Below are 27546 nucleotides of genomic sequence, written 5' to 3'. Positions count from 1 at the left end.
CCCTAACTCTGTCTTGTTGTCCTGGCAGCACACAGGGGCTGGGGACCAAGGAGGAGGGCAGGCCCTCATGTCCCCTGGCAGCTGTCTGGAAGACTTCCGAGCCGCGCCGTTCCTCGAATGCCAAGGCCGGCAGGGAACTTGCCACTTTTTTGCGAACGAGTATAGCTTCTGGCTGACGACAGTGAGCCCTGACTTGCAGTTTTCCTCGGCGCCCTCCCCGGACACCTTGAAAGAGAGCCAGGCCCAGCGCCAGAGGACCAGCAGGTGCCGGGTGTGCATGAAGTCCAGCTAGAGAACCCACAACTGGCCAGCATGCCGCCAGGAGAGGCTTCCTCGCGGGCCCAGGGGGCCCAGGCTGTGCGAAGAGATTAATGGTGCTCATTTCAGACCCCACTTTCAGCTGCCCCTTCCGTTTAGATGTGGTTACTCCCACCGCCCTCTCATTCCTTCCTCTGTTCGGGGCAGATTAAGCAAAAGCTCCCTTTTTAGATTTGGACCTACCAAGCTAGATGAAACCCAGCTATTCTTATGTTTTTGCGGATGATGGAAGAGCTGGCTTTATTCAGAATGATGCTAATTCACAGGAAGGCAAAGAGATGATAAAGGCCGGATTACAAACTGCATTACTGAAAACTTCACTCATGGGTTAATAGCGTCTCAAACAATTGAAGTCAATTACTCTATAATACAGTGGGCTTCTGGATGGATTTTGTAGGAAAAAATAAATAGGCCAACAAATGAAAGTAGAAAGTAGAGATTTCCAACATCTCAGAATGATTTCCTCTGTAATCTGTTTTCCCATGCACTTTAAATAATTGTAAAACCGTGACCCAAGGAGATGTAAAAAAAAACAAAACAAAACATCCACACAGCCAGCGTTAACAGTTCATTTCAAAGCAGAATGAATCATTGTGCCAGGAAGGACCACAGCCGCTGTATTCCGGAGATGCTTCATTAGCATAAAGACATCACAGACGAACATGAAACATGTTCTCTTCTGCATTTTTCAGAGAATGGAAATGCCTACTTTGGCAACCCTTTTGAAAAGTAGCATTTATGGAAAAAAATATATTCAATAAGGGATTAAGAGCCTAAGAGCTATTAATGAATATTAAGGCAGTGATTCACAAAAATGGACTCCCCCTTGCAGTGAACTTCCAAACAGACGGCATTTGCCCAGTAGGGGTCCAGCTAGTCTTTGGAGCGCACGCGCTAATGGGACAGCAGCCACATGGGCCTCGCTCAGACGCGGCAGCTCGCACAAAGCCGCCTGCTGCCATCCCCGGGAGCGCCTGCAGAGCCCCCGCCAGCCTGCCACGGACGATTTTCCTCCAAGACATAATGGCATCTCATAGCGGGAAGTGACAGAGCTATCATTATGCACTTGGGAGAATATTAAGGGCCGGCTTAATTAAACTTAGGTAAGAAGATTCATTTAAGTCCTGGTCACCCTGCCAGGAAGATATGGTGCTATTTTAGAAAAAAACAAAAACAACCTACAATTTGAATTTTATGTGCCAGTTACTGGTTTTTACAGAAGCATGCTGTTTTTCCAATTTTAAAAACATTCTTCTATTTTTCGTCACTATTCTACCAAGGCAGCAGTTTGACATTTGGTATTAATATTTTCTATAAAGTTGAGAAGATACGTCGATGTAGAATGAGTGGTTTTCTGAATAGCAAAGGATATATTTCCTATTCTGGTAGGGATTCAGTGGTCTAATCCTAAAAATCAGAAAGCTTGTTGGAAATAGTATAGGAAACCTGCCTTCCTCATTTAATAACATGTCATTTTGCAAAAAAACCAAAGAAATTCCTCATGAGCAAGTGACACTCATTTTCGTGTTTAGTTTCAACGCCCTTAAAAATAATTGAGAAAAAAACTCAATTAAAATTTTGTTCATGAGATGTTTTCCTTGCCAAACATTGATTAGCAATGAGCTCTTATATGTAGAACATATTTCAAATGGCTCTTGCCATGGGCTACTCCCAGGATGGCAATTTATTTTAATACTTTCCAGTAAAAAGAAAAAAAGTGTACATTTTAAGATGAAAGAAGAATATTTCCTAGTTTATTTGACCCATTTATTGATTGTTTTTAATCATGCAATGGCATGTTAAATATTTTTGAGCACCTGAAATTTAAGGCAATTTGAACCTCGTTTGTAATTACACTTTTTTGTTTCCTGAGTTTTATTATGTGTCACCAAACACCAAGCTTTCTAAAATTTTATCTTGTTCATTCACGAATTTGGTCTGAGAACATTTTCTGGGAAGAGATAAGGATGAGAAATAGAACGTTAGAAACATACCTTGCCTGCTGAAGTATTTTAAGCACGTTAGAATATTATCTTAGTCAACTTGCCAAATACATCTTAAAACACAGGCTGAATTAAGTGGGCAATTTACTCCACAGTGAGCCTGGGATTATGTTGGAGACTGATTGTTCAAAATAGTGATATTGCAAGAACCCCACTCCAAATGCCGCACAATTGTTGCCTTCCGATTTTGAAAAATTATTTTAACTGGTCTAAAGGGCAAACCAGTGGAACAAGTATCTCCTCGGATTCGAAGACTCGGCTTTCTTCACCTGGTTAAATACGAGTGTACTTTGAAATGTCCCTTCTCTGTGAAGGATGAACAAAACAAAACGGTGGTTCTAACCCATGACTGGTGATGATCCTTATCGAAAGTTCCTTCCCAGGAATCCCCTCCCCCACCTCATTGGTTAGAAAGCATCTAGATTGTCCAATGGGAATTGCCCTGGGTCACATGGGGGAGGACGGGATGTTTCCTTTTGGGTTCTTACTCTCAGGGAATGGATCCCCATCCATGCAGGTGTCCAGGTACCCAGGCCTCTGTGCTGCCCGTGGTGGGTGGCTCGTTTCTTGTCCTCTCGTCTTTCCCAGACCTGAACTCAGAGACCACTTCCTGTGAGCTGCTACCTTCCCCTCTGGCCTCACAGCGTCTTAATGCAGCCTCTGTCTGTCTCCCATACTCTGGATGGTCCACAGCTCCCAGCTGAGGCCTCCACTTGTCAAATCCCAGTCATTTCTCCGAGATGTAAACTTGGTTTTTCTTTGGCTTAAAAATTGTTGAGTGACTCCTATGCCTGTGAAGTCCAAGTGACTTCTGGGGGAGTGACAGGCTGCCCGCAGCTCACCTGTACTCTCATCCCGGGGGCGTGTTCCCAGCTCTGTGACGAGCCTCCTGCTCTTTCTCCCAGTGACGTCCCTGCTCAAGGAAGTTTACCTGGGACACAACTGCTTCTTTACCGGAAGGAGCTGGAGGGGAGGGGTGCGGTGTGAATTTCCCCAGGGAGATTCCGACTCCCTTCCACTGCTCCTGGGACAACAAATGGGCCTGGCCACACTCTCATGCTCCCTCCTCGATCCCGTAAGGTCTCCTCACACTTCTCCCATCCTCTTGCTCCAGTGCAAGCCCTCACGGGCAGGGCCAGGCTTCACTCAACTTTGTACACTCAGTGCCTACCCAGGGCTGAGTGCATTGTTGACAATTCTGTGTTCAGTGACAGTTCAATAGGTAGCATTAGGCGTTCGATCTGTGCGTGTAGGGTTTCGTGGACAAAAGGGTAACAAGTATAAATCATTTCTTATTTCAAAATATGTGAATGCACCAACAGACCTGCATACCCACCATCTCCTCCTAACAGTGATGACAGAAAGCCAATCGATGAGCTGTAGCCACTGCCCCCTCCTGAAATACAGCTTACTTTTCCAACACTGAAATTTCAGAAATGATAAGATCCATGCGATTTGGCTGAGAGAAGGCTCTTCACTGAAATGTGACAAGACTTAACTGATGCTGTAACCTGAACTCCCTCATCACATAAGAGCTTCCTAGTGCAAGACCGCGTCAACGAAGTTTGTATACTGTCTTTGGTGCTTTGAAAGATAGTCAGTGGAATGGTCCACTAAAACCGGATTGTATCAGATTTTATTTTGAGCCTCTTGTAGATTTTAATGAAGCAAAACCATTCTGTGTGCTCCAGGAAATGACATTAGATTTGTTTCTATCAGCTCACCGAACGAATTTGATAATTTTTATTTTTATTTGGTATGACTGCAAGAAGAGTGGGAAAATGTGGACTTTGGAACTGGTTTGAAGCTGGCTCTGTCCCTTTCCTGCTGTATCACCCGGGGTGAGTTATACCTACTCTCTGAACCCCATTTTCCTCATTTATAAAATGGGACATAACATCTACTCTTACATTGAAAATTAAGTTAGATTATACATCTAGCACGTAGCAGTCATTGCATATTTATTCTGATCACATCTTCTATTTAAAATAATTTAATATGAAAAAAACATTTCTTGGGTTTTTTTCCATAGTTGAATTATATTATGATTCTTACAGGGCATATAAATTACTGATTAGAATTATTTATACCTGGCCAATTCTTCGTGTCTTTGGGAATGTTATTTTATTTCAATTCTCAAAGTTACTGTCACTCACCCCCCTCCACACACACACACACAAAATCACAATTTCCTACAGGGACATTATCAGGAAGTTCTGCAGGGAACAAAACAATTGACATTAAAAATCAGTACTCTGCAATTGTCACCGTTATTATCTGCCAGAGACTCTGCATAATGCATTTTAAACCACCAAGGCTGGCTGCCACATCCACGTGAAATGCTTGAATTTTATGGTGCTTAAATATTTAATGATTCATAGGAAAAAATGTGAGATGTGTCCAATAAATTGCATCCCTTTCTCTAACCTATAGTTATAAAGTATAAAGACTTTCAACATGTAACATTTGCAAGATACCTGGTCTACTATTGACACCTAAATCTTTGTTGTATTACAAGTTATAATATTGTTTATTATATATAAAGTTCTGTGATGACCTCCAAAAACAAATGTGTTTTATCTGGTGCATTTATTTTCTTTCAAGCCAAAGTAAGTTTACTTTCTTACGTACCTTGTTCCTACTGTGGCTGACTTTGGAGCTGCCTTAGTGGGGAGAATGGGTGATACGGTCAAGGTATAGATTGTAGGGGGAAGGAGCAAGGGCAGAGTGTAGAAAGTGCCCCCTTTGAGGGAAAGGATGGGATTCCGAGGCTCTGGGAAGCACTGGCCAGCCCACAATGATGGGGTAGGTGATGGACGAGGAACCAGGTTTTAGGGTCAAAGAGTCTGTATCAACCCCTGTTGAACTGCATGGGGAGTCGGCAGGGGGCTCAGACCCTGCGGACCTCAGTTGTCCCATCAGTTGAAGAATAATGAGACCACCTGCTTCACAGGGTTGTCCTGAGGATTAAAAGTTAGAGATACAATTACAAAGAGAAAAAATATAAGGTACTATCACTGATAACCATAGGAACTGGAAGTTAGGGGTTAGTATTGATAGTCGATACCTTTTCATGGGGTTCCTCTTTTGAAGTAGGAGTATTTGGTCCAGCCTCTCACCTGGTAGAGAAATAACAATATTTAGCATTTCTTGAGCACCTACTAAACGACAGGAACTGTATTAAAATCCTTTTGCACGTACTCCCCTCAACCTCTCAACCATCCTCGTTTACAGACAAGAAGACTGAAGTTTAAGGGAGAACAAGTAACTTGCTCAAGGTCGCAGTCAGCACCCAGTGGAACCTGAACCCTGGTCTGTCACTAAAGATTATGCTCTTACCCATTAAACCATCACCTCCCAGAAGCTTCCCATTTGTAGGTTGGTCAGTAAATAAAGGGTCTCATAGAGATGTCATGGTGAACTGCTGCTATCACCACAAAGTCCCAGGTCACTGATCCTCAGGCAGCCTGCCCAGCTCGGTGTGGAGACGGTCTGCAACTGTCCTTGGAGGGAGGGAGGTGGGGAACCTATGAGGGCAGAGTGATCTGGGCGGAGCCCAAAAGGCCTCCGGTATCTCAGGGTCCACTGAAAACCAGACAGGCCTTTGGAACCCCTTAGTGTCCCTTCCCGACCAGCCATTCAGGAGAACCTCTCTGAGTTGGAGAAAGAAGAATCTGGAGGTCCTTCCCTGGAGGCTCGGTCACTGTGGCACCAGCCAACTTAGCTGTTTTTATTCTCCCGTTTGTCAGCAAGGCACTTTCTGTCATGCATTATTCTGGGCTTGCATCCTCAATGACAAACTACCTGGGGTTTATAATTTTATCAGCTAACAATGCAATTCGCAACCAGCAATCGTTCTCATCTGTTTGTCTGGAAAAAGTAAGAACATTTTAAAATTAGGAGTAAAAAGCTTTGGTCGCCAAGTAGTCCACCTGCCTCACAATACACACAACACACAGGGGTCACCAACCTGTGACCCCATGTGCGGGCTGGATCCCCCCCATTCTGCTCTCACAGTGAGGAGTAACCAGCATCTTCCACATCTGGTGTCTCAAGCCAGTCCGGTTCTGACCCGCCCAGCTGCCGCTCACACGTCCTTGGGATTGGTACCTTGTGTGCAAGAGGGACGTGGTGTGTGGCCGCAAGTAAGTTCTTTCCCTCAAACTTCCTGGCACTGAGACCAAGCCCTCCCCTGCTCCGTGTGACAGGAACAGCAGGCGACGCTGCTGATCCCCGATCCCTCACTCCACCCCTGAGCCTCGGGAGCCCAGCTGAAAACAGGGTGCCTGGTTCTCTGACGGAATGGTGGTCACAATCCTAGCAGATAATGGACGATCATCTCCTAGTTTTTTTCCTTTTTAAGGTTTTCTTTATTTGGGAGAGAGAGAGTGGGGGAGGAGCAGAAGGAGAGGGACAAGCAGACTCCACACTGAGCTCGGAGCCCGACACGGGCTGGATCTTACGACCCTAAGATCACGACCTGAGCCGAAACCAAGAGTCTGACACTAAGCCCACTGAGCCCCGCAGGTGTCCCCGATGACCTTCAACTGCATTTGTGCACTGAAATCTGAGAAGGATTTTGGTGCCTATAAACTACTTGAGACCAGTGTTTTCTTTTTTCTTCCCCCTTCGACCTCCATATTCTCATTATTTTCCCCTGGTGATGAGAACCATTAAGACCCACTTTCTTCAAATTTCTAGTATATAATACAGTGCTATTAACTCTAGTCACCGTGCTTTTAGATACCCAGAAGTCATTCGTCTTACAGCTGGGAGCTTGTGCCACCATCTCCCCGTTCTCCCCAGCCCCTGGTAACCATCACTCTATGCTGTTTCTGGGTTGGATTTTTTTTTTTTTTTAAGATTCTACACATAAAAGAGATCATATAGTATTTGTCTTGTCTTATTTCACTTAGCATAATGTCCTCAAGGTCCATCCATGTTGTTACAAATGGCAGGATGCCCTTCTTTCTCATGGTTGAGTAATATCCCATTGTAAATATATACCCCATCTTCTTTATCCATTCTTGCACACTTGGGACCTGTTAAAATGCAGATTACGATTCATTTGGTCCGGGGCAGGAGTCAGAATTTTCAGCAAGTTCTAGGTGCTGCTGGACATGCTGGCCCAGGGCCCACATTCCCGAGTAGCTGGAAAGTTGGCCCTGGTGCTATTCTTTAATGAAATCCTCAAGACCTTGTTCGCTTGTTTGAAGAATTATTTGCTACTACAAAGGATGTGCAGGGTATTTTCAATTATTGATGGAGGGATCTTATAAAGAGACCACATCTCAAAGTCAGACAGCAACTTTTAAGGACCTCAAATAAATACTAGGAATCTATGAAGTCACATACTTTGATTCGTTCTTGCTTTTAACACTTCCCTTGAGATGCTAACTGGGCATTTAGGAGGGAATAAAGCGAGAGAAACAACTTCACCACTTCCTGGCAGGAAGCCCAGCCAGTGGATGAGCAGCTTGTTTCAATGCTTAGGAAAGGGACGCCATCAGTTGTGTTTACAGGGAGCCATGCGGGGGTGCTGCTTCTTGGGTTCTGCTTGTGTGGGCCCCAGATTCTACGAGCCTCTTTAAGCCACACGATACTATTGATTTTGATCATCCCAGTCTCTTCCCAAGCACCAGGATGTATTACTACCAAATTTAATGATTTCTACTGGCTATGCTCTAGTTTTGATAAAGCATAAATCACACGTTCAAATCTGCCAGTTCATTTCTGTCATCTGAACAAGATGTCAAGATCACTCTTCCTTACCCCTAAATACAATAGAAGGGGGAAAAAAAGGTTAGTGTGGACATATCAAAAGCTTTCCTGCAAAGTATAATGACCAGATTTGGTGGTATACACACGGAGTCCTCAGTGATATTTTTTGGACATACTGGGATCTTGAATTTTGTGCAGTGACGTGGGGTCTGTCTTCAGACGGACTCCCAAGGGTGGTGGTCCCTCCCCACCATCTGATCAGTAAGCGTGCTACCTTATGAAGCTTGGGAAAAGCCTGAAATTCTTTCTATGGGCAAATCCTTTCCTTCAAGTTACTCCTTCCTTGATGTGATTCAAGAAAACACCAAACAACCACAACAGGATCAATTAGGAACACGCATACCTTTGTCTATGTGCCGCTGGTGATGGTATAAATTAGCTTCTCTCTGTTTCAATCCATAGGCATTTATTGGTTCTGACATTCCAGACAGAGCACTGTTCAAGGTACTGTGAGGAGATACACAGAAACAGTCATGGTCCCTGCCTCATGAAGCTTACAATCTCATTGCACGATACCGAGCAATTCCAAGAGGCTGTGGAAACTACGACCAACAGCCAACAAGAGCAGTAGATCATTCTGGGCTGTGGTATCTGGAGGCAGGATGGGGAGGGTCCGGATGGGCTGAGAGAGAGGAAAAGACTGTCCCACATAAAAGCACGTCACAGTCAAGTCACAGGGTCAGGAAAGCTCATGCCTTAGACGGGGAGACCCGTGAACAGCGCAGACTGTTACGGATAACGGGGAATGAGGTCGAAAGCTTGGCCGGAGCCCCATGGCAGAGGCTGTTGAGTCTGACCTTCATGCTTTGGCAGCAGAGACAGTAAAGGGTCCGGAGGTGACGAGTGCTCAGCACGAGAGTTAACTTTGGAGGATGAGTTGGCAGAGCTGAGTGAAGAGAGATTTTAAGTGTCGAGTAGAGCAATGAATTGGGAGACGTTAAGGTCCCGTAAGTGGAGTCTGTGGTTCTAAAATGCATGAGTGGGGCGAAGCCAAAACCAAAGCCATAACCCAGGAAAGGGCTGCCATACCCCACCGGAAGGAAAGGAAGAGCTGTACATACAAGCCTTGATAAAAATGACCAACTGAATACAATTCTTTACTGAATCCTGAACCTCTCAAGAGATATGAAGCCTGGGAACGAGGAGGCCAGTGCTGCCACACCCTGTCTGTCTTACGGGCTGTTCTGGATGGCGGGTCTCATGGCTTCTATATCCGCTCCCCCAGTGGCAGAACGGGTGTCAGATATGTAGGCTGGCCCTGCTCCCACCAGACCCGGCCACTCACTGTGGGCCTATGCCTCGGCAGCACCCGGCTTCAGAAGATGGAGGGGGCTCGAATAGCAAGGGAGGACTTTGGAATCACGGGCAGTGCACTCGAGGTCCTTATAAGGAAGCCACCGTAACCATTCCCTCATCTTCAGAAAGATGCTGGATTGAGAGGTCTCCTAAGTGGGCTGACCACAACCAAAGTATGGCGACTGGATGCTTAACAGTCAGGAAACTGCTATTAACCAAACTACCAACCAAATTTTAAAACAGCCCTAAATGCTGATTCTCTTCTAGAGGTAATTCGTCTAACACACTTGCTTTTGTCTTTGTCAATCCAATTCCAGATTGTTGACATACCTTTGGGGATTCCTTATTGCAGGAAAAAAAAAATAAGATGGACACTGAAAATAATAAGCATTGGTCACAGGCCAGTCTATCAACAACAAAGTAATTACAATGATTTCTAAAACATGTTCGTTGCTGTGCTAAGATACTTGGTTTGTATTTATAACTAAGATGACCTTTCCCACATCTCTGAAGTTGAGTGATGTTCCGCTCCATAAATAAAGGTGTGCATGTTTTGTCATTTATACCACACAAAATCCAATTCTGGTGTCCTCTATCTATTTGTATAGGAACAGAGCAAGGAGCTACTATTACTGGACTCCACAGCCGTTAAGAAAACTACTTACAGATACAGTGGTTGGACTTGAATGTCACAGAAAGAACAGCTTGGTGGGAAAACATTCAGGGAGTGCCCCCAGGAGCCAGGGCCAGCCTTTGGGTGGTGGCAGGGGAGAGAGGGACAGTGCGGAAAGATAAGACACAGTCCTTGTCCCCGAGCCATTCACAGTCCACACTCCCGGTGCAGAAGGCTCACTTTCGTGTAGTCGTGCATAAACAGTAACAGGGCAAGACGTCAGTGCTATCACAGAATTACCTTTACGATGTGCCAGGAGAAGATGGTGTAAGAATCGGGGGAACGGGAGGCAAATCCGTAGAGTTTGGGAGCGAGAGAAATGACTGTAACTTGAAGATTTTAACGTTGTAAGGCTGCCAGACTCAGAGACATGACTCATATTATAAACAAGCAGTACGCAGCTTCACACGGATTATAAATGACCCTGCGGAGCCCAGGTATCCTCCTGCGGGTCAGAATGCCCCCAGGACCTGAGGGTTTTCTTAGCTCATTTGGATGCAGGCATCAGAGCGTCTCCCGGATCAATTCAGATGAGGAAGTGGATACCAAACCGCATGGGTGGTATGCTCCAAGTGTGTCCAACGTGTACAAAGAAAAACTGAGAGTCATGCCCCCAAAATGTTAACCTTGGGTACCTATAAGTGGTGAGAATATAGTTGATTTTAATATTGTACATGTATTTATTTGTATTTTTTATATTGTGAATTTCTCAGTGGAGACATAGTACTTATTAAATAGTGTATTTTCCTGATTATATAGTTCTTGCTTTATTATTACATGAATCAGTTTTCCTGACTGCAAAAGCAATACACATACATACAAATACACACATTTAAAAAAGACTTCAATATAAAATTGTAAAAAACCAGAAAGCAAAAATCCTATGTGCTCTACCCGCAAAGAACACCTCTGCTAACATAAGGGTATATTCCCTTCAGGTGTTTGCTTTGTGCATACAGAAGGCATACATATTACTTTCATTATCAGAAAACTATATATAAATGCTAGGAATATAAATGAAAATAAGAGGATCCTTTTCTGCTTCTAACGCTCTTTAAAAATAAATATCTCCATGACGATAAGATAGCAGTGATACCTGACTTTGTCCTTTTATTCATGGAGCACAAGCACCAGGAGGGACGTGGACAGCCTGTGGGCACTACCGCTGCAGGGGTCCTGGGGGATCTTGGACGCCCGGCCAGGACAAGTGGCTGTTACCGTGGTCCTTTAAAAGGCACTTTTTATGAGAAACCAGTACCTCCTCGGAGGGATTTCTCAGCCCAGCAAGCGACTCTGCTTTCCTCCGCCTCTAGCACCTGCCGCTGCTTTGCTGGCTGCTCCAGGACACAGGTCACAGCTCTGGGAACTGTGCTGTCATGGGGGTGAACCCAGAAGGCTGGTTTCAGGGCAAGTCAGTGCAGCCGTGTGTGGGGACCCACGGGGCCACGGGACGGCGAGTTGAGGCCAACGACAGAGGACGCAGTGCCCCGCTTCCGTGTAAATCGGGGCTCGGGGGAGGAACCCAGTGGGCAATAATCCGGCAGCTGGACCCGTCACTGGTGGTCAAATCTGCGAAGCCGCTGCCTTCTCATTTCTTCTTCTGGGGAGAGACGGAACCCGTAGGGCTGGGGGCTCGGCCCGCTGGCTCCTGTCGGTGGAAAGCACAAGGGAAAAATCAAACGCTGCCCATCCATCGTTCTGACATTTACAGGGCATTGTTCCCGAGGATTTCAAGGGGGAAGGAAGACTGATGGCTTGGGTGTCATCTTTATTTTAGCACGAAGCCGAAATACACCAAACATATTTCAATCTCAGCTGTCAATACTCCATTTCAACATCAAGTAAATATTTTTAGTGTGGTCCAGTCTATGAATCTAATCCACTCATTTCGAAGATTCTTGACAAAACTCCCACTTTTATTTTTTTTTCCATCATGCTTTATAATTTACATCATCTAATGTCTACAAGGTCCCCAGGGCCTATTTATTTTTTTATGCCCAGAAGTAACTCGTTGCTGTTTCTAACTTCCCCACCATGTATGCGGTTTCGTTTTTCGTCATCAGCTTCATGTTCTCCCTTTTCCTCCCTCTGCCCGTGGCCTCCTGCAGCCCCAATGCCCACTCCAGCTGCCTGAAACACACACACACCACCGAGGACCGGGGGCCGCAAAGCAGGGGCCACGTTACCATGATGACCAATATCGGGGCAGGCGGACAAAAAAGCAGGCATAACATTTGAAAATCGGATGAAGGACCATGGACATCGTTCCTGAAAAGAGTTTCTGCTCATTTTCCAAGAGCGGTGCCTTTTCAAAGACATTCCCAGGTAATGGGTATTGATAGGACGATTGTTAAGAAACATTATGATAAAAATATGTTAGAAAAAGCTCAGGAAACTAAGTCAGCCTTCTCACAAAGGAAGACAAACACTGTATGACATCACCTACACGTGGAATCGGAAAAACCGCATCTGGGAAAACAGAGAGTGAAACGGCGGTTCCCCAGGGCTGGGGGAGGGCGAGCTGGGAGCTTCTGTTTAAGGGCACAAACTTAAAGCGAGTGGATAAGTAAGACCTGGAGATCTAATGCACAACACTGTGATTACAGTCAAGAATATGGTATTGCAAACTTCGAGGTTGCTAAGAGACTAAATCCACTGTTTTCAACACAAAAAAGGAGCTGGTAAGTATGTGACATGTGCCAGTGCTGGCTGACGCCCCTGTAGTAATCACACTGCAGTATGCAAATGTATTAAAGCAGCACGTACATGCCTTATGTTTACACGATGCTGTATGTCGGTTACGATTGATAAAAAAAAATTGATTAAAACAAATCAGTCTGCTCAGTCTACCACTGGAACTTCAGGGGTCAGACGATGAGCAATGTTTAAAAGGCAGGCCAAAGGTAATGCTTCTTTCATTTTGTGGCTTCCCCAACACTTATCCTTGTTTGGTTCTCCTTTCCTGTTGAGACCATAGGAGAAGTACCCCCCAGAAGCCCCTGCAGCCATTCCTGCCTGGGAACCCACACGTGAGCTGGGCAGGCCTGGACCCATGCGCACTCCTGCTGGCCACACTCTCCTCCAAGGGTTTTTGGGACAGTGTAACCTATGTCAATTTATCAACCTTCATTAAGGATCACATTTGAACATAGTACAGACTTGTATGACTTTCACCATAAAGAGTTTATGAATACTATTAAGATTAAAGTTTAATTGGATATGGTTTAGGCTGTATATGTTTGAAAAGGAATTTCTCTTTTTACAAAGAGGCAAATGCCTTGACATTATAGAAAGGGTGGCTCAGTCGGTTAAGCGTCCGACTCTCGATTTGGGTTCAGTTGTGATCGCAGGGTTGTGAGATCGAGCCTCGCGTGGGGCTCTGCGCTCAGTGGGGAGTCTGCTTCTTTCTCTCTCCCTCTGCCCCTCGTGCTCTCTCTAAAATAAATAAATCTTTTTTAAAAAAGAAGTTACAGCGAAATTCATGAATCCAATTACCATTAGTTTATTGCTTAAATCTGTTGTCTACGATGAGCTTTAAATCCTGCTTTCCTTTGACAGTTTTCAACAATAAGACGGTTCTGCATTGCACTGGTGAGTGCAGGCCAGCACGCGACACCCGTTCCAGCAAGGCAGGGAGCCATGAGGGAGAGCTGTGGGCAGAGTCGGAGGCAAGCTCGACGTGGCATGTTGAGTCTGGCCAGGGGACAGGAGCCCGTGGAAGCTGCAAGAGTGCTCAGACTCCCAAAGGGAATCACGGTGTCCACAAGACAAAGCCCGAGAATGCACGTTTCCATGGAGGGAGGGACTCAAAGCTGTGGACCATGAAGGCTCCTGGGTCCCGCTCTCAAAACGAGCAGCCCACACACATGCGCTCTGGACTTTCTCACAAGGCATGTGGGGAGAACGGGGCTGAGCCGACGGAAGTGCCAAGTACGGAAGCAGGTAACTCATCAAGGAGCAATGATCACTCTTTGGCTCACAGAGCCCTTTTACGGTGCCTTAGGTCAGTCAGCTTTCACTCCTAGTTCTGTGATCCCAAGTTAACAGACGAGGGAGCTGAGGCTGAGAGTGTTAGGGACATACATAAGCTCATGAGGCCAGCCCAAGGGGCAGCAAAATCTTGCACCTGGTTCTCCCACCCACTGTCCCCACGACCCCACATCGTTGTCATCACCTCTGGCATCTCGCCAGCTCATGCGCTCCTTCCCAAACCCCGACAGGTGTGTGGGGTTGAGTCTGGAAAGAGAAAAAGAATATCCAGCCTAAAGCCGTTGACTCGATAGGACTCTGCTGTCACCAGACATGACTGCAAAGTTCCCGCATGGGTCCCCTCACATTCCTGGCTTTCCAGGACCAGCAGAAGGCCCTGGTTCTAACAGTAACACAACAACAACACCCGGTTTGTAATCAAGCCTGATGTTGTGGGTATTTAAAATCCTTCAAACTCAGTGTTTCTGATAACATCAAAGCCACTCCCACTGTCTGAAGAATGCCTTAATTGCTTCCTTTCAGGCTCTGAACACTACACTGCTCTTAATCCCAGGGGTTAATTTCTTTGGAAAGTTCTCAAGTGTAAATTAATCTTTGCTGTTTTGGAGGCCTTAACATATTTGGTGTCAGTCATGAATGACGACACCATTTGTCACGTCTCTGTTTTTGGTCAGTGCCACCCTCGGGACAAGGCCTTTGCTGTCCCATTCAAGTCTCAGCTAAGCTCTGTCTTCCAAACCCCTGCTATTCGTTTACTTTTAAATTTGCTTCTGTTTCTATAGTTTTCAGTTGTGTCACTCTCCGCAGCCTCCAGGATGCTCTGCGGGCATTTCTCAAAGGCTCTTAGAAGTGGTTTCACTATGTACTTACATTTATTAAGCCCTTGAAAAAGATGTGGACAGGCCTCTGCTGGGTGGGAGGAGGAGACGCAGTCCACTCCCCGGGGATGTCATGGGAAAGGTGTTGGGAGGGCATCAGGAGAAGCTTCCAGCCCTACCTGGAACCAGAGGGTAGAGCCCAGGCAAGTCTCCGTTTCGCAGATTCTGGGGGGCTCATGTGTGAGGGGAGGCTGTGCAGCAATGTGTCTGCTGGGCCCCTCCCACCATGGTGCGGTCTGACCACCTGAGACTAAATCCCGACCTCTCTACTTTTAACCACACATCCTGGAGCAAGCCGGTTGCCTTCATTTGGTCTCCGTTCCCCTATCTACAAAAGAGGACTAAAACGGAACTCCTCCCCTGAGTGGTCGAGAGGCAAGAAGAGAAATGTTGCACCTAAAATGCTTAGCTGAGCCCCAGGCATGCAGCGGGTGCCCGATGAGGGCTGGAAGTTAGCATTTTTCATCTCTAACATCATCAGGAATCATGTGTCAGATTTCTACTTGTTAGCATCCTGAACTAACTCGGTAGAAGATAACAAAATAAAAAGACAAGAACAGTCACTTCTCAAAAGACAGAGCCCAATTTCTGTCTGAAGCCCATTGGCAGCGTTTCGGACGAAATGCGTGGCTGCTGCTTCCCGAAGATTCGCCTTCTAAGAAACAGATACCAACGAGAGGTAATTAACAGCCTCTGGCTCGCAGCAGCTTTTGTAACACGGAGGAGCCCTGCGGTCACTGGGAAAGCTGGCGGGCTCGGCCAAGACCTCCTTTTCTCTGCGGAGTTAAATCATGCACTGAACACTCACAGGCCCGGGTGAGACAGCCCTGCTGTGGCGAACTTGGTGCAGAACATTAGCATTTATGAGCCTTGCCTCCGCGTCCCTGTAAATGGAGGTCAGTCCTCAATGTTACTCAAAGAAACAGGGAGCATTCTTCAAAGAACCTAGGAACAGTGCCCGTTTTAAGGTGACTTAGCTCAATTATAGCACCAGTAGTGAGATCATAAGATTTATTGATTCGTGGTTCTTGATGGAAAAATTTTCAGTTCTCTACCCTTATGTATAATGCAGTAACCTCTGCGTTTTACATCTAAGGGAAGAGAAGCAATTTCATCCAGATAAGAATTGCTAAAAAGAGCACCACGGGCTGATGGCCCTTTTCCCTCCTGTTCGCCATCCCTGTAAATAGAGGGGTTTAATTTGCTGGTATTCACAGACCTTGCCTGTGATCTGAGAAGCACTCTACACCATTCAGTCAAATTATACTGATACGAGTCACAGGACGGCATGTCATTCCCTTATCCTAGGAAGCTAAAGAGGCAATCACTTTTTTTTTTTTTTAACCAGGAAACCTCTGAATAAATCACCAGTGTCCTCAGGGATTTCTACTGTCAAAGGACGGCAGCAGCATGGGACTCACAGTCTCTCTTTTAAGAAGGTTACTTTATTAGAATTCCACGAATTGCAAAGCTCCCAAAATGCCTTCTGAAAGGAGGGCTTCTAAGTCATTTACTGACAAAGACCAAAGAGGCTGGAAGGAATTCCAAGTCCAGCAATTTGGCAAGACCTTCTTTGAAAAGGGGAGATACTTAAGGACATAAGACCACTTTACTTTTTGGGTCATTAATTATAACATCTATCTATCTACCCATCCATCTATTTCTTTTAAAAAGAGTTTGAAATTCACCTAAAACCTCGTAACTCCATACAAACCGAAGCTTCGTTATGGATTGCAGGAAAGGTAACATTTAGAAGTGACTTGAGAGAGAAAATAATCCCATTTTTACTCCTCAACCAATCAAGTCAGCCACAGAGGGGATATTTCTTTGTTCTGAAATAGTATCTGGGATCTCAAAACGAGAAGCTTTGAAACGGAGACCCACTCAGTTTCTACGTTACCTGTAGTCCTTTTCTCTCCGATCTCAAGTTAGTTAATTTGGGAAATCTTTATGGCTTCAATGGACTTAAATAGGCTATAATCCAGTTAGCAATTCAAGTAACCTAAAATATCGGATCTACCATGTCAGCCTAGTGTTTCTTGCAATATAGACAATGTATGGTCTGACCTCTAGAACAGAAAGAGAAAGTTCCGGAGACAAGGGACATCTGCGAGGCCATTTTTACAAGCTCACCCTACTTATTCTCCCTCCTTCTAAACAACTGCACAGCTTGATAATTTTCATGAACTGAACATGTGGGACCAATATCCAGATCAAAACACAGAACATTTCCAGCATTCACAAACCTCTACGTGTACCGTTCTAGTCACGACTCCCATACTCAATAGTGCCCACTCTCCTGATTTCCAACAGTGTAGATCTCTTTGTCTATTTTTGTGCATAAATGGATTCATACGATATGCAAGCTTTGTGAGTGGCTTCATTTTATGTTATGTTTGTGATCCATATTGCTATATAAGGTTTTTATTCTACTTACCCTCCAAGTAAGAACTTCATCGTCTATTTATAGACAGAGGAACTGAGGCTTAAAGATTTCAAGTAACTTGCCAAAGCCCCATAGCCAGTCAGTGGCTGAGTCAAGACTCAAACCCAGATGGATCCCTTGCTACTCTGCTCCAGATCTGAGGTGTATGAGCTGTCTTCCTTAATCCCGAACCAGACTCTGTAAACCTAAACAAAACTACTGCTGTAATCACGACTTGGAGGCAGGATCTGAAGTTTGCCTTCTGCCTTGGACAGGGCTCACTGCAAACAGTAAACTTTCTTGGGTAACTGAAGGGATCTGGGATTAGGATTTTCTTTGATGAGGTATACAGTTTTAGCAACAGGCCCGGCTCTAAAGGGCAGCCTTGGTGGTTCACTATCAAGCATTTTTTAAACAGAGAACAGTTTATAACTTCTCGCAGAAATAGTTTTCGATGCGCTTGCTCCCTCACTATGCTGGCAGAGAGGCAAGGGAGGAAGGAGAGGCTGAGCGTCCACCTGTCCTCAGCAATCACGGTAACGCGAGGCTTTTCTTTTTAACTAGAGTCTAGCTGACATGCACTGTTCCACTAGCTTCAAGTGCACCGCACAGCGATTCAGCAATGCTGTACGTGATGCCAGGCTCACCACAGTGCAGCTACCACTGCCACCACGCTAGCAGCATACCAGCGACCGTATTCCTTTGGTTGTGCCTTTTATTGCCCTGACTTGTTCCTTCCAGAACGGGAAGCCTGGCTCTCCCAATCCCATTTACCCACTCTGCCCACCTCCTCCTCCTCCCCCCACCCAACCCTGGCAACCATCAGTTTGTTCTCTGTATTTATGGGTCTGTTTCTGCTTTTTCTTGTTTATTCCTTTGTTTTATTTTTTAGATTCCACACGTAAGTAAAGTCATATGGTATTTGTCTTTCTCTGACTTATTTCACTGAGCATCATGCCCTCCCAGGTCCACCCATGTGGCTGCAAATGACAAGATCCCATCCGTTCTTTATGGCTGAGGAAAGCTCCACTGTACTAGACCCCATCTTCTTTATCCACTCATCTATCGACAGACACTTGGATTGCTTATGAGATTTTTTTTTTTAATGAATGAATGTGAATTTTAAAACTAAAAGACTTTCCTTTTTTTAAAATCAATCTGTCCTAAATCCTTTGCAAATTCCATCACCACCTTCAAACTTTATCAAGACGGGTTTTCATGACACTAGAAACGATTTTCAAATACCTTTTACATACATTTAATGATGTTTTGGAATGTTTCAAATTTTCCTTGATCTAAAACAAAATGCTGTTTGGTCAGCAGTCTGGAGATATCTCAGTTTATCCATCATATCAGCTGATTTTGGAAACTGACAAGAGGTTGACTATCTCTGAGAACATCCATGTACTTTGGGACCCTATTTTTTTTTCCAATTCAAAATCATCTAGGGATATTCGCTGGACAAATATACACAAATCTGGGAAAACTAGACACAGGACTCCCTGGGGGCAGAGGCTGGCTCTCAATTCTATATTCTCGTTGTCTAGTACACATGAGGGACCCTATGTGTCTGGCTGGGATGACAGAAACCAAACGTGGGCCTTGCCTTGAGACACAGGTTTGAGAACAGACTTTCCAAGAGAAAAAAAAAGGAAACTGAAGGCAGAACTTCCCATCTGCGAGGGAGAAGGGAGTTCTGATCAAACACATACATACAGGAATATGGAAAATGCTAGAAAAAAAGAGGACAACCCCCTTTGGGAAATGAGAATTCCACAGGCCCATGCTGACTGGTCTTTTGGTGGGGGGCAGCTGTGATCCCCTCTGTGCCCTGACGTTTCTGATGGAGATTCCACACCTGCCCACAGACTGAGCCCCGGCGGGATGTACGCAGTGAGCACACCCACCCGGCCCGCATCTCTGCTGGACTCCTCCATTCCAAGAACTCTCAGAGGCACAAAGGATTCCCCAGGTCCAAACGGCTATCTGCACCAGTCTCCCAACTCCTCAGCCCCGAGTCGGCTCTGACCCTCCGGCCTTTTCTCTCTCGGGCGGAAGCTCGCCTGTGGGGGAAGGGAACCCAGGAAGCTGCATTTTAATGAGCACCCAAGGGATTTTGTTCCAAGCAATGTATCAAATCACTGAGAACTGCTGTGGAAAAAGAACACACCTCACCAGACGTGGGTTTACATCCTGACTCCGCCAGGACTCTGGATAAGTCACTTCCCCTCAGGCTTCAGGCTCATCTGTGCCACGAGGGTGCTGGACTGGACATTTCACCCTCCGTGCAGAAATTCCACGACTTGTGTGGTTCCCAGTGAGACACTGAGTTGGCTGGTCTAAGATGGGAGAGCACAACAGGCCACACTGGCCTCCTCTTCTACTGTCTCCAGGCTGGGCCACAACGCTGGAGGACCCGGCCTGCACCCGTTGGCCAGCCTGGCTGTGACTTCTGGCAGCTGGGCACACGACTGGCCATACTATGCTCCTTGGCAATGTCCTCCAACTTAACTGGTCTATTTCAGTGCCCCTCTGCTCTGGCATTTTAACTTTTAGCAAACTTTTTATTTTGGAATAATTCCAGATTTTCAGAAAAGTTCCAAAGATAATACAGACAATTCAATTCCGCTAATATTATCTAAGATCACCATGGTATGGCTGTCAACACTAAGAACTCATTTCCAGGGATGGGTGCATTACTATTAACTGAATTCCAGACTTCATTTGGATGTTACCAGTTTTTCTACGAATTTTTCTTCTCTGTATTAGGATCCAATAGCATATTTAGTTGTCTATATCTTCTTAGCCTCTTCTGGTCTGTGGCAACTTCTCCCATTTTTTCTGGCTTCCTATGACCTTGACAACCTCGAGGAGTACCGGCCAGGGAGCCTGTAGAATGGCCCTTGGTCTGGTTTGTCCTTTGTTTTTCCACACGTTTGGATTCAGGTTATGGGAAGAAGGCCACAGAGGTGAGGCGCCCTCTCTGTTATCATATCTGGGGTTCCTGCTATCAACACGGCTAATCACGTGTCATGTAACCTTGAGCACTTGGCTCAGTAGTGTTTGCCAGGTTCCTCCACTTGTAAACATTTTCGATGAGTTCTGAGGAAATAAAGCGTTGACTCTCGCCACCAAGAGTTACCAGGATAAAACGGGAGAAGCAGGAGTGGGGACCTGTAGCAGTCTCTCTCACCTGTTTGGGAATGACTGGATATGGCTGGGGGTTATCCCTGACCTTGGCCCGGCTCCAGGTCTCTGAATTCCAGGCCAAGTGCTTCTCTCACACTGATGTGAGTGTGCGAATCGCCGCGACAGTTGTTTGAGAGCTTCCAACTCTGCAGGCCTGGCATGGAGCCCAGGTCACTGTATTTTTAATGAGCTCCCAGGTGATTCTGACCTGCATGGCTCTGGGGAACTGTGAGCTACAGCTTGGATTTTTCTTCCAACCCCGAGTTTCCTTCCAGGCTTTACACTTGCCAGCAGGTGGACCCAGAGGCCTGTGACACGGAGTCAGCTGAGGAAAACTAGGGCAAACTGCAGTCAACAAAGCATTCCGCATCGTAAGCAGAACTGCGGTTATTTTGAAACAGATGGGCTCTGCACAAGCCGCTTCACTGAATATGATGGAGTTGTTTATTGTCTCGATGGTCTGAAACCCCGGGGATTCTTTGCCAGCAGCCAGCAGTTTCTAGGTCCTATCCAACTTCTTCAAAAGCAGAGGGGAATGACGGGGCACTCTGAGGGTTAGACCTGGGCATGGACGTGGATGTGGAGACAGGTATTTTAACCCGCTCTAAATCCAGAACCCACGCTCGCTACCGCGCTTGCCGCCTTGTACCACAGTGCGCTCTTCACTGCAATGCTCTGTTTCGCCCGAACCCCAAATTAGAAAAGACAAACAGAAACAATCTGTGGTAATAAGATCATCTTCGATGCAGTGATACTAGAAATGATTTAGTTTAAAACCGAATCAAAGCAGTTCTGCTTAGCGGCCCACGTTTTCACCCAAGGCCCCCCTTACACCTGCCCCCGGTCCTCTTTTCTTCTGCCCCTTCTCCTCGTACCACCCAGCAGAGTATCAGGAGGGAGGAAGCAAGATCAAGAAGGGGCTTCTGGCTCATTCTGACTACGCCTGATGCAGTGGTTGAGAGTGTGCAGGGCCAGGGCTTATAAATGGAGTATTCTCTGAGTTCTAGAAATCTGCGAAGAACTCCAGCTTCGATAGCTCCTCCCTGGAGGATGTGTTTAATTCCTTAGCCTATGACCCCAGACGCTCAGCTGCTGTCCCGGCCAGCCCCAGCCCAAAGGGGCCACGTAGGGGTCTTAGAAATTGGAGGCTTGGTAATTGGTGGTCTGGCTTTCTCAGCTGCTGGGCAGCCCCCAGTGATCTGAGGGAGGTGGAGATGTGCTTGCTGGTGGCTGACGTCCTGCCTGGGCCAGCAGCTCCCCCGCTCCAAGGGATGAAATGCCAGGTGCGTAGCCTACCCCCTTTCTTGCTCGGGGAGAGGTCCTTCACTCAGAAACAACAAAATCTCCAAGGTTATTGTTTTTTGTTCCAGCTTTCAAAGCCCCTGTTCAAACAGAGGTACAGAGAAGCATTTTTTATGATGTTTAGACCTATTTCATTTTTTTCTCACTCCCTCTGCCTTGAGTTCCAAATCAGAGACAGCTCAAGTTTCAGCTTTTTTTTTCCCTAAGATTTTATTTATTTATTTGAGAAAGAGCAAGAGAAAGCAAGAGCAGGAGTGGCAGGGAACAGCAGGCAGAGGGAGAAGCAGACTCCCCGCTGAGCAGGGAGCCCGATGTGGGACTTGATCCCAGTACCCTGGGATCATGACCTGAGCCGAAGGCAGATGCTCAACCGAGTGAGCCACCCAGGTGCCCTCAAGTTTCAGCTCTTTAAGCAAAGGCCCCAAATAATGTTTTCATTGACTTCTGAAATCGCAGACCATTTAAAATTAGACAATATTTTACTCAAAATACTTCAATCTTCTGAAAAACACCATTTAGCCTTTAGGCATGAAAATACAAATAACCGTCATCCTGAGAAATCAAGGAATAAGGAAAAGAATACAGAGAGTCACTGTGAGGAGAACTTTGGAAAAGGACAAGGGGAAGTAGGCTGGAAACGTCTGTTGACAGCGATTACTTGGGGGTCAAGTCCAGGTCTCCCTGGACAACAGGTAACTGCATGTCAGGAGGAACGAGGCTGAGGAGCCGGGGAGGCAAGGGGGTTGGGACCGCTGGCTCCTAGGCTCGGTGGCCACACGTACCAGGCTCCACAGCTACCCAGCGCTTCCCTGTCACCCAGTCGTGTAAGGAACATGGCGTGTCGAAGCACTAAAGGCCAGATACTGGATCTAGAACAGGAAGTCCCAAAGCTGGATGTGGGGGAGCTAGGTGAGAGGCAGATTCTAGGCTGTGACTTGGGAGATCCCAGACCAATGTCTGCGGTGGGGCCCAGGAATTTGCATTTTTTCCTCAAGCACCTAGAGTGAGCTGCTGGCCCCACTTGGAGAAACTTGCATCAAAAGAATGCCAAAATGTGTTCTGGGGGTTCGTTTGGCCTTGACCGTCGGCACCAGCATGGCGACTGGTTTCATACAAGTAGGTCTTTGGTCACATTTTTCATGAACCAAGATGCTGGTAGCTTCTTGGGTTGTTCACACTCAATCCTGGACGACGTGTAAGATATCGGTATAACGCAGCTCTCCTGAAGAATACAACAAGTACCACTACGGTACTGGCCCGGAGATTCTAGGAGTCGTAACATCAGAGTAGAGTAAACTGGCCCAGCATCCCTTCCCTAGTCCTTGGAACGAAGCGGTTCACTCTGGATCCCTGCTGCCTGGTACATGGGGGGTGCATCACAGATGTCTGGTGAACGGACAAAGAACCAACTGAGATGCCATCCATGGGGGCTGGGCAGAGAGGGGGTCAGGATGACCCAGGCAGAACAGCAGGGCCAGAGAGCGCTGGAGAAACATAGATAGATGGTGGCAGGTAGGGAATTTCAAGGTCTGGGGATCTTGTTCTCTGGCCAAACCCTGAGACGTTCTCGGGTGAGGAAAGGGCGAGGGGAGGTCCTAGGCTTCGGAACACAATTCAGTCTATCTGTTTCCTCTAGGAAATTCCTGAAGTTTTCCTGGGCTCTGGGGTTCACCATACTTTAGAGAACATTCAGTAGCCAGAAGTAGGCCAAGATAGGAGATGTATTACGTACAACACAGATGAATGCGTCTTAAACACTTTAAAAATTCAAATTATTTCTGCTTTTCAAATACCATAGGCCTGATTAGTGCATAACCGCATGTCCACAGATACTGATATCAACGCAGAATTGAAAAACAATCCCTGACCTAGGAAACTGTCCCTGAGATTGTTGATGGCCAAGGGGAACACTGTGGTTCAGAGCTCTCACGGAAGCTGAATGACGCCTGCAGCCTTTTCTCTCAGGCGGGACGAGAGGGAGACAAAGAAACCCTGCTCTGAGAAACCCCGCCACAGAGTGGGCCATGGCTACAGTCCACGGGGCACGGGTTGGCGGGGGGCAGGCGGAGGGCCTCCCCATGAAACAAGCTCCGCACCCCGCCACGAGCAGACAAAATGCCGTGAACACTGTGCCCAGATGGTTTAAAGCAAGAAAAAAAGGCAGGAGAGGGAGTAGATGGGAATAAGGGAAAGAAGGATGAGGCACCCTTGTCTAAAGCATGATAGCCATGAATTCTGAATGGTGACGGCCAGTGGCTCTGAAAACTGGGGTAGGCTCCTCTACCAAGGCGTCCATACCAGGGAAGGGGAGCCTCTCCCAGTGGATCAGCCCCGGGAGATAAGAGGCCATCGGGGGAAATACACAAGAAGCCTTGCTCTCTGCGCCCAGAGCTGAGAGCGGAGAAATTCACCTTGAGCTGCGGCGTTTGTGGATTTCGGGGATGTGATAACCTATCCCACAAGTATGACGGTCGTTTTAAAAACATGCTTGGTTCTGTATTCGATGGTATTTAGCCTAACCCTGAACCTAACTGCCACTTCTTGTGTGTTCTCTTTGGTCTGGTTTACTCACAGCCACCCACACCCCATTCTGATCTTGTGCCGCATTACAGTGTGTGTGTGTGTGCACGTGTGCAAGTGCACGCACGTGTGCACGCACCTGCTTCTGCGTGGGTGGGACCATCTCTCATAAACAAGCCCTCCCCTCCCAGCGTCTGGAAGGCCTGGGGGCTTCTCCGACTGTTCTCACACCCCTGAAACGGCTCGAACCGACCTAGAATTGCTCAGGAACGATTCTGAAACGGCCTCTGCTATGGAGAGGTACTCAGTAACAACAAACAGTGACTTATTCTTACAGGTCCATTAATAATTTCTAGTAAAATAAAACTTCATGAACATTAAGGGAGAACTCGGAACTAAATTTTTGGAACTTTAAGAGCCAAGTTTGGAGTCTGACATTTGGCTTATCTTGGAAAACGGATGATTTCGATGAAGGGAAGGATTATGTTGCTTTCTGAGCCTCTTTGGAAGTATCTCCATGTGTGCCTTCTCCTGGAAGCCCTGTGCATGGCTTTAAGAAGGAAGCTCTGAAGATTCGATCAAGTGTGTGAGATTCTGTCTGAGATGCATCCAGTCCATCCTAAAGATCCCAGGTTTTCAGAGCGGGGGCATGGGTGTCACCCAGGATGGTGGCATCCAGTCGGTTCATCTTGCAGATGGAAGACAGAAGCACAGGGAGGATAAATGGTTTTTCAGTTCATGCGGCTACAGGGGCAGGACCAGGCTCTCCACCGTCCGTTCCTGCCCCCCGGCTTCCTTATTTTCCTTTAAGGCATTTCATCCTATATAACCCACAGTTCCCTTGTCACAACCAGGGGTGGAAACTGGTGGTTCACAAAAGTACCTTTCTGCTACCTGGCTCTAGCAGGGGACAGTGGGAGGGAAGGATTTCTGGAGCCAGACAGACTTGAATTTGAATACCACTTCTGCTCCTTGTTCTGTGTCCTCAGACAAGTTAGTCTCCTCCCTGACCCTGGATTTTCTTATCTGTGCAGCATACATGTGCTCAGAAATGAACAAATCGAAGGATGTCAGCACCTGCCCCCAAATAATCAAGGGTAAGTGGTACTTATTATTTTGCCAATGACACCCCTTCCAGGCTGTCCCCTCCTGGGAATGTCCCCACCCCACAGCCAAGGAGTCACACACACCCAGATCCTGGTCATCCTGGACACTTCCCTCTTCCTCACCTGCCCCTCTGGGATACATCACCAAATCCTGGCACTTTAACCTGAACATTTCCGGAACTCGTCCATTTCTCCCCATCTGCCCCATCGCCAGCCCCGCCTGAGCCACCTGTTCTGTGAGCCTGAGCTGGCATCTGAGCCCTGAAAGGATCCCCCCACATTCTCTCTGGTCTTCCTACCGGCCATTCCCCACACAGTCGTGGGAGAGCTTTTGGAAAACACACACCTCATCAAGTCCATCCTCTGCCTGCCAAGGGCTTCCTTTTATTTACGTATAAACATCAAAATTTGTCCCCGGCCCAGGACGCCTGCCTCCCATCACCTCCCACTCACCGCTTATCCCTTCTCCAGCCACTAGCTCAAACACTGGCTCCTCAGGAAAGGGACTGCGTTCCCCTGAACTCTCAGTGAGGGCTGTCTGCCCTTAGCTCTCATGGGAGCACGTCCCCTTCCTTCAAAGCACATGATGCCCCCATTAGTAATTTGACAGGACTCATTATTTCAGTAACGTGTGTCCTCATTGGGCAGTGAGCTCTGCGGGGTAAGAGGAGTGAGGGGCTGTGTTCACATTCTCTCTCCAGGGATGAATAAATAAACGAACGGATGCAAGAATGAGAGAGAGGGAGGCAGGGACGGGTAGAGGAGTAACTACTGTCCTCATTTTACAGATGGCCAAACTGAGGCTTCAGAAGGTGTGCGATTTCCTGAGGTCTCAGAGCCAGCAAATCATGCGGCCTGGACACCGGGGGTTGGATGTCAGCCCAGTGTTCTCTGTACACCAGCAGCCTGCTCTGGAAACCAGCACCCACATCTCCCCTTTAACATCCAGCTTTCCTCACTTTAACCAGTGGCTCAGCAAAAAATGAGTGGGTTTTTTTTAAAATGGGAGGCTATGAGGACACANTTGGATGTCAGCCCAGTGTTCTCTGTACACCAGCAGCCTGCTCTGGAAACCAGCACCCACATCTCCCCTTTAGCATCCAGCTTTCCTCACTTTAACCAGTGGCTCAGCAAAAAATGAGTGGGTTTTTTTAAAATGGGAGGCTATGAGGACACAGGAGGGGCCATAATTGGTACATGAAAAAAGAAGAAATTGCAAGTTGATACACTGGGTATTTTGAGTCGAGGAAAAAAGAAAAAAAGATGACCATGAAAAGGCACTGAATTTGTTGCTATTTAGACCAAGTATAAACCACATTTCCAGAATTGTTTCTATGGGTCTGAGATAGTAGACTAAGGGAAACTGACTTGGCAAAAGGCCTAGACCTGTTTTCAGACGCTCTTACGTTAGAAAAAATAAGGACGGTCAAAAGCCCCAATGAGGACGCTACGCCAACATGACTGATATAAATGGAACATACTTCTATGAGTCATTTGTACCTTTAAATACTATAGAAAAAAAGAATTTATAAAACATGCCCAAACAGCCTCCCTTTGATGTGGTGAACCCTTTTAAAACCACATTGTTCAAATTTATGTTAAAATGCAAACCCTTCATGTTTACAATGGTACTCTTGGAGGAATGCAATATAAAAGTACAACTGTTAAATTTCAAAGACAAGACTTATAACCTCAGAACAATAGGGCATTCCCAGTGCAAATTTATGAGCTGTTAAACCTCAAAAGGTTTCTTCAATTAGCAGGGAAGGCTTTTGACATATGTGCAGCCTGATACAGGGGCTGCTCTTTATCTAATTTGGGGTGTACTGCTTTTATCAGAACTCTTCCTTACTTTTATTGACCTCGGCCGACAACTATTGTGCTTCTCTCTGCACGGCGTTTGATCCTGCTAATTATGCTGTGGGCCACGACGGCATTTCACGGTTTACCATTGCTCCTGGGGTGCGCTACAAATTATACATAATGCATTGCATTGTAATTGCTGCATTGTGAACTTGGCTCGCCTTTCCAACATAAAATACCGACATCCAAGTAGTTTTATTAT

General features: G+C 46.5%; 2 protein-coding genes across 11 annotated transcripts in view; one reads left to right on the top strand and one right to left on the bottom strand.

Annotated features, from left to right (window-relative positions):
• The window catches only part of COL4A4 (collagen type IV alpha 4 chain), a 130190-nt gene extending 125374 nt beyond the window's left edge, over window positions 1–4816 (top strand). For 3 of the 5 annotated variants that reach the window (XM_034655282.1, XM_034655279.1, XM_034655280.1), the window contains exon 48: window positions 29–292. In XM_034655282.1, the coding sequence (XP_034511173.1) occupies window positions 29–292 (264 nt within the window). Of the gene's footprint in view, window positions 1–28 lie in introns of all 5 variants that reach the window. The other 2 variants (XM_034655283.1, XM_034655281.1) reach the window with 1 other exon arrangement.
• A 3629-nt stretch (window positions 4817–8445) lies between these two features.
• Window positions 8446–27546, bottom strand: part of RHBDD1 (rhomboid domain containing 1) — a 117188-nt gene continuing 98087 nt past the window's right edge. For 4 of the 6 annotated variants that reach the window (XM_034655289.1, XM_034655288.1, XM_034655287.1 and 1 more), the window contains one exon: window positions 8463–11719. In XM_034655289.1, coding sequence (XP_034511180.1) covers window positions 11625–11719 — 95 coding nt within the window. In that variant the 3' untranslated portion in view covers window positions 8463–11624. Of the gene's footprint in view, window positions 11720–27546 lie in introns of all 6 variants that reach the window. The other 2 variants (XR_004623651.1, XM_002919723.4) reach the window with 2 other exon arrangements.

Source organism: Ailuropoda melanoleuca, chromosome 2 (genome assembly GCF_002007445.2).
Source record: "Ailuropoda melanoleuca isolate Jingjing chromosome 2, ASM200744v2, whole genome shotgun sequence".
In the NCBI taxonomy this organism is placed as follows: Eukaryota; Metazoa; Chordata; class Mammalia; order Carnivora; family Ursidae; genus Ailuropoda; species Ailuropoda melanoleuca.
This window is presented reverse-complemented; position numbering and strand designations above follow the sequence as displayed.